This window comes from Nerophis lumbriciformis, linkage group LG24, assembly GCF_033978685.3.
Source record: "Nerophis lumbriciformis linkage group LG24, RoL_Nlum_v2.1, whole genome shotgun sequence".
In the NCBI taxonomy this organism is placed as follows: Eukaryota; Metazoa; Chordata; class Actinopteri; order Syngnathiformes; family Syngnathidae; genus Nerophis; species Nerophis lumbriciformis.
The window spans coordinates 9,430,001-9,437,500 of record NC_084571.2 but is presented as its reverse complement, the minus strand read 5'-3'; the positions used below and the strand labels follow the sequence as shown (position 1 = coordinate 9,437,500).

Below are 7,500 nucleotides of genomic sequence, written 5' to 3'. Positions count from 1 at the left end.
GACTGATTTGCTGGTGTGTAATTTGTTGTGAGTCTAGACCAGGGGTCGGCAACCTTTACCAGTCAAAGAGCCATTTTGACCAGTTTCACAAATTATAGAAAACAATGGGAGCCGCCAAATTTTTTTGAAATTTTAAATGAAATAACACTGCATACGAAGTTTTTTTTTTTTGCTTTGTGCTATGTATAACCCGGGGTCTCAGACAAGTTGTCCACATCTTTATGTGGAATTTGAAAGCTGGTGCGGCACGCGGGTTTTTATTTAATGGCGCTTGTCAGCGTCATGCGTGCTGTGAAGGTACAGCATTTAGCACCCACTACAATCAGCGTGCCTGATCAGCCGCACGTTGTATGGGGTTCCCGCTTTACCAACGGTAGTAACAGCATGGCATACTTGGTCAACAACCACACAGCTCACACTGACGGTGGCGGTATAAAGAAAAAACTTTAACACTCTTACTAATAATGCACCACACTGTGAACCCACACCAAACAAGAATGACAAACACATTTCGGGAGAACATCTGCACCTTAACACAACATAAACACAACAGGACAAATACCCAGAATCCCATGCAGCCCTAACTCTTCCGGGATACCCCCCTACCAAACCCCGCCCACCTCAACCGACGCACAGAGGGGGGGGTGATTTGATGTGTGAGAAAGCAGGGTTGGGGTGGGGGCGGGGTTTGGTGGTAGCAGGGGTGTATAATGTAGCCCGGAAGAGTTAGGGCTGCATGGGATTCTGGGTGTTTGTTCTGTTGTGTTTATGTTGTGTTAAGGTGCAGATGTTCTCCCGAAATGTGTTTGTTTTTCTTGTTTGGTTTTGGTTTAAAGTGTGGCGCATTATTAGTAAGAGTGTTAAAGTTGTTTTATGTGACCACCGTCAGTGTAACCTGAGTGGCTGTTGACTAAGTATGCCTTGCTGTCACGTACGTGGGTAAGCAGAAAGATGTTTATTGTTTAACAAGTGTCGGGTTGGCACTCTGTTAATACAGATTGTAGAGGGCGCCAAATGTTGTACCATCATGGCACGCCCTTATTATAACCGTAAGGGTGAAAATAGGTGAATATTAATCCCGGGAGTTTTCTGCGAGAGGCACTGAAATCCGAGAGGCACTGAAATCCGGAAGTCTCACGGGAAAATTGGGGGGTTCAGCAAGTAAGCTGCTGAGCCGCATCAGAGTGATCAAAGAGCCGCATGCGGCTCTGGAGCCGCGGGTTGCCGACCCCTGGTCTAGACACTGTGTTGGTTTTGTTCTTTGAACAAGGTGATGTTCATGCACGGTTCATTTTGTGCACCAGTAAAAAAAACATGGTAACACTTTAGTATGGGGAACATATTCAACATTAATTAGTTGCTTATTAACATGCAAATTAGTAACATATTGGCTCTTAACTAGTGATTATTAAGTACTTATTAATGCCTTATTCTGCATGGCCTTATTATAACCCTAACCCTCTAACCATAACCAAATAACTCTATAAAATATGTGAAGTGAAGTGAAGTGAATTATATTTATATAGCGCTTTTCTCTAGTCTTTGTTACTTAGAATATGTTCCCCATACTAAAGTGTTACCAAAAACATATAACTTTGTCTTGAATTTGAAAAAAAACAAAACATTTTATTTTTCACCAAAGAAGGGTTCGGTGAATGTGCATATGAAACTAATGGGGTTCGTTACCTCCAACAAGGTTAAGAACCACTGTCTTAGAGTCATAAAACTTGGTACATGACAATTTCTAAATGTCAGCATGCTAACATCAGCAAGCTATTATTTTTTTGTGCTAATTTTGCAACCGTATACTCCCGAGTCATATAACTTGGTACTTGACATATGCTAACTGTTAGCATGCTAATGATTGCATGCTAGCATCATCATCATCAGCAAGCTATTCGTTGTGTTAGTTTTGCAACTATAGACCGCCAAATTATAAAAATTGGTACATGACAATTTGTAAATGTTACCATGCTAACATCAGCAAGATATTATTTTTTTTGTGCTAATTTTGCAACTGTATACTCCCAAGTCATTTAGCTTGGTACATGACAACTGCTAACTGTTAGCATGCTAATGATTGCATACTAGCATGCTAACATCAGCAAGCTATTTTTTTTGCTCGTTTTGCAACTGCATACCCCCGAGTCATAAAACTTGGTACATGACAATTTTTAAATGTTACCATGCTAACATCAGCAAGATATTATTTTTTTGCGCTAATTTTGCAACTGTATACTCCCGAGTAGTATAACTTGGTACATGACATATGCTAACTGTTAACATGCTAATGATTGCATGCTAACATTAGCAGGCTATTTTTTGTGCTAGTTTTTCAACTGTATACTCCGAAGTCATAAAACTCAGTACAAGACAATTACTAACTGTTAGCGTGCTAATGTTAGCTAATGTAACTTGGTTCTTGACATATGCTAACTGTTAGCATGCTAGCGGGGTTTTTTTAAAGCTAATTTTACATGTGTATGCCTCAGAGTCACACTGCTTGGTAATTTACTTACATTTTAACCGCCGGCACGCTAATGTTAGCATTTAGGTTCGGCTTGCGCGTATCGGCGGCTCGCTCACGCATTTCCGCAACTTGACAGCATTGACTCGCAATTTCTTCCGAACGATGGGAGCTTCTTACCGATGTGATGTTTGAAGCTCTTCTTTTAATAAGGTGGTCTTTTATGGGGGCGGCACTTTAGGAACGTTTCCTTTTTTACTGGGAATGTTGTAGTTCAGGGCCCGTTATAGTTATATGACTGGGGGTATACAGTTGCAAAATTAGCAAAAAAAAATTGCTTGCTGATGTTATTTTAGCAATTGCCATGTACCTAGTTATATGACTTAGGGGTATACAGGTGCAAAACTTGCACATAAATAGCTTGCCGATGCTAGAATGCTAACTGTTAGCATATATCAAGTACCAAGTTCTTTGACTGGGGGTATACAGTTGCAAAACTAGCACAAAAAATAGCTTGCTGATGCTAGAATGCTAACTGTTAGCATATGTCAAGTACCTAGTTATATGACTGGGGGTATATAGTTGCAAAACTCGCACAAAAAATAGCTTGCTGATGCTAGCATGCTAACTATTAGCATATGTCAAGTACCTACTTATATGACTGGAGGTATACAGTTGCAAAATTAGCACAAAAAAAAAGCTTGCTGATGTTATATTAGCATACTAACAGTTAGCAATTGCCATGTACCAAGTTATAAGACTCGGGGGTATATAGAGTTGCAAAACTCACACAAAAAATAGCTTGCTGATGCTAGCATGCTAACTATTAGCATATGTCAGGTACCTAGTTCTATGACTGGGGTATACAGTTGCAAAAATAGCACAAAAATAGCTTGCTTATTCTAGCATGCTAACTGTTAGCATATGTCAAGTATGTAGTTATATGACTGGGGGTAGACAGTTGCAAAATTAGCCAAAGAATTAGCTTACTGTTGTTAATTTAGCATTCTAACGGTTGGCAATTGCCATGTACCAAATTATATGACGTGGGGTATACAGTAATAAAACTCGCACAAAAAATAGCTTGCCGATGCTAGCATGCTAACTGTTAGTATATGTCAAGTACCTAGTTATATGACTGGGGGTATACAGTTGCAAAATTTGCAAAAAATAAATAGCTTGCTAATGTTATTTTAGCATGCTAACAGTTAGCAATTACCATGTACCAAGTTATATGACTTGGGGGTATACAGTTGCAAAACTCGCACAAAAATAGCTTGCTGATGCTAGCATGTTAACTGTTAGCATATGTCAAGTATCTAGTAATATGACTGGGGGTATACAGTCGCAAAATTAGCACAAAAAAATAGCTTGCTGATGTTATTTTAGCATGCTAACAGTTAGCAAGTATCATGTACCGAGTTATATGACACGGGGGTATACAGTTGCAAAACTTGCACAAAAAATAGCTTGCTGATGCTAGAATGCTAACTGTTAGCATATGTCAAGTACCTACTTCTATGACACGGGGGTATACAGTTGCAAAAATAGCACAAAAATAGCTTGCTGAAGCTAGCATGCTAGCTGTTAGCATATGTCAAGTATGTAGTTATATGACTGGGGGTATACAGTTGCAAAATTAGCCAAAGATATAGCTTCCATCCATCCATTTTCTACCGCTTATTCCCTTTGGGGTCGCGGGGGGCGCTGGAGCCTATCTCAGCTACAATCGGGCGGAAGGCGGTGTACACCCTGGACAAGTCGCCACCTCATCGCAGGGCCAAGAAATAGCTTACTGTTGTTATTTAACATTCTAACAGCTAGCAATTGCCATGTACCAAATTCTATGACTTTGGGTATACAGTTATAAAACTCGCACAAAAAATAGCTTGCTGATGCTAGCATGCTAACTGTTAGCATATGTTAAGTACCTAGTTATATGATTGGGGGTATACAGTTGCAAAATTAGCAACAAAAAAAAGCTTGCTGATGTTATTTTAGCATACCACCAGTTAGCAATTGTCATGTACCAAGTTATATGAATTGGGGGTATATAGAGTTGCAAAACCCGCACAAAAAATAGCTTGCCGATGCTAGCATGCTAACAGTTAGCGGTCGTTATGTACCAAGTTTTATGACTCTCGGATGAATGGCTGAGAAATTAGCTTCAAAATCCAACCATTCCAAGACATGCTGTTTAGAAATGAAATCCCAACTTTGTTGATACGAGGCGGCGTGCTCCCATGATGCTTTGCTGCAAAGTGCGCTAATCCTTTAATCGGGCCAAGAATGACAGCGAGGTTCCGATGCGAGGACAGAAAAGAGCGTTTGACCGTCATGAGAATTTACAGTCGACTTGTTGCAGGGAATCTTAATCGCTTTGTTCTGCATGGGGGCTGGGGGGGCAGACTGCATGCTGGGAACGGCTGCGGGGGGCGAGGGGTCTTAGGTGCGTTACCACTTGCTGCCACACGAGGCAGTGTCGCCTAATATTGAAGTTCACTGGCATGATTTGAAGTTTGCGTGTGCCGCAGGAGAAGAAGACAAAGGAGGAGAGCGCGAGGACGTGTTCACCGTGCACGTCCACAGAGGACCTCACGGTCTCGGCCTGGCGCTGGTAGACGGGACGGTACGTCTCCACGCCGCTTCCGACCAATCCCACGTCTCCCTGCGTGTGACGTCACACGCCTCCGTTTTTTTGTGTGTTGAGCAGAAGACGCCGCTGGGGATGAGCGGGATCTACGTCAAGTCCCTGGTCCCCGAGTCTCCCGCGGCGTTGTGTCGGCGACTCCAGACCGGGGATCGGATTCTGGCGGTGAACGGCGTCAGCCTGGTGGGTCTGGACTACAGCGTGTGAGTACGCCCCCCCCTTCTCGGTGCGCCGTGCCTCGTACTCACCTTTGTCACCTTTTTGGTCCGCAGCGGCCGAGAGCTGATTCGCTCCTCGGGGGACTCGCTGAGACTCCTGGTGGCCAAGATGGACGCCGGCAAGGACTCGCAGGTCACCAAATGCTGAACAGGAAGTCAAGCCTACTTCCTGCTTCCTCACACGTCCTGTTTCTCTTTCTCTCTCCCACACACACACACACACACACACACACACATGCAGGAAACCAAAAGTGATTAAAAAAAGTTTTGTATGGTCGAAATGTTTTTACTGTTTTGTATTTATAAAGTTGTTTTCACACCTTGTAATATTTATACACGCCTTCTTCTGCATCAAAATAAATCGTATTTTTGTCTCCGACTTCCTGTGTCCATGTGGCAGCTGGCGGCTGCGGGTCATCAGGAATGTGGGCGGAGTGCCCGGGTGTGTCCACACGCCACCAGACTTTTTTTCCCCCACTGCACACATAACAAATATATATCTTGATGTATATATAGACTGTGGCTTTTGACCACGAGTGTGTGTGTGTGTGTGTGTGTGTGTGAGCAATGTACGTTTGTATGTAAAACAAGTTAAACAACATGAAAAAAACTAAATCTTAAATTTAACGTGAAATATTGACCTTATAAACAAAGCAGTCGACTAAAATAATAATAGTAAATCATATTCGAAATATGGCTCACCGATAAACTTGAAGTGTTTGGGTGTCCTCTTGTGGTTGTGTTCAGTACTGCATGCAACTTGGTTTAAATTTCCTCCTGAATAGAAATAATTTTACTCATGATTTGAATCCTATTCAATAATTATATCCAATTTACTTACATTTTAACAACATACACTTTGTCAATTGATATGAAAGCAGGTGTTAATCACAAAGATTATTATCAAGCCTTAAATCAGGCTGATTATAAGAATAAATACTACTCAGATATACTACGAAAAGTAAGGACTCTTATAATTACACAGCGCTAAAATAAATGCATTCTGACTAAATTAATAATGAATGTTTCTTAACTAAACTGTCAATAAAATTAGAGCGCGAATGAAAATACAGCTTTACTTTCGTCATAATTTTTGCGCTTCTCTATTACTTCAGCTCCACTCTTCTTGTTTGTTTTATATTGTCATTACCCCCTCTGTCTTCCTTTTTTTCTCTTTCTATCCCCTCCTGCTCCGGCCCGGCTGCATCAAATGATAATATAAATACATTTAATAAAGTCAAATACAAATAAGGCAACAAGAGATGTATCCTACACTTCTCTTTTGTAAAGTAAATCTGAACAGCCGATATGGGCATCTACATCAACTATATGATTTGCCTGAGAAGCTGGACAGGACAAAAAAAATAAAAAAAAGGTCATTACTGCCACAAGTGATGGAAACGTGTATTACAACTGAGTAGCTGAGAAAACACTCGCTGGCCCTCTATGTGCCCAACAATGGTTAGAAAACACTGGTTTAAAATACAACATAAAAGCGGACGCAGTAAATAGTGAAACGTGTCATTTATTTCAAAATACATTAAACAGGATTTAAATAAAATAAATATTACTTAAACATTATAAAAACATTTTCCGATCATCAACATCGCTGTGAATCAGAATTGATGGTGGCCGCCATTGCAGGTTGTCCAAGTGGCTTCCAGGTCCTGACTCGGTCCAGCACAGGTAAGACTTGTCACCTGACACAAACCAAAGTCAATCATGAAAGTTAAATGTGTATATACAAACATACATACACACATATATGTTTGTATACATATATACATACAAACCCCGTTTCCATATGAGTTGGGAAATTGTGTTAGATGTAAATATAAACGGAATACAATGATTTGCAAATCCTTTTCAACCCATATTCAATTGAATGCACTACAAAGACAAGATATTTGATGTTCATACTCAAAACTTTTTTTTTTTTGCAAATAATAATTAACTTAGAATTTCATGGCTGCAACACGTGCCAAAGTAGTTGGGAAAGGGCATGTTCACCACTGTGTTACATGGCCTTTCCTTTTATCAACACTCAGTAAACGTTTGGGAACTGAGGAGACACACTTTTTAAGCTTCTCAGGTGGAATTCTTTCCCATTCTTGCTTGATGTACAGCTTAAGTTGTTCAACAGTCCGGGGGTCTCCGTTGTGGTA

General features: G+C 40.8%; 2 protein-coding genes across 4 annotated transcripts in view; one reads left to right on the top strand and one right to left on the bottom strand.

Annotated features, from left to right (window-relative positions):
• The window catches only part of radil2a (Ras association and DIL domains 2a), a 35,818-nt gene extending 30,104 nt beyond the window's left edge, over nucleotides 1-5,714 (top strand). The window contains exons 14-16 of the mRNA XM_061981493.1: nucleotides 5,002-5,096; nucleotides 5,181-5,320; nucleotides 5,390-5,714. Of these exons, the coding sequence (XP_061837477.1) occupies nucleotides 5,002-5,096; nucleotides 5,181-5,320; nucleotides 5,390-5,483 (329 nt within the window). The 3' untranslated portion in view covers nucleotides 5,484-5,714. The remainder of the gene's footprint in view (nucleotides 1-5,001; nucleotides 5,097-5,180; nucleotides 5,321-5,389) is intronic.
• Nucleotides 5,715-6,844: 1,130 nt separating this feature from the next.
• Nucleotides 6,845-7,500, bottom strand: part of LOC133620205 (uncharacterized) — a 5,936-nt gene continuing 5,280 nt past the window's right edge. For all 3 annotated transcript variants that reach the window (XM_061981491.1, XM_061981490.1, XM_061981492.1), the window contains one exon: nucleotides 6,845-7,035. The gene's annotated coding sequence lies outside the window, so the exon portion shown is untranslated. The remainder of the gene's footprint in view (nucleotides 7,036-7,500) is intronic.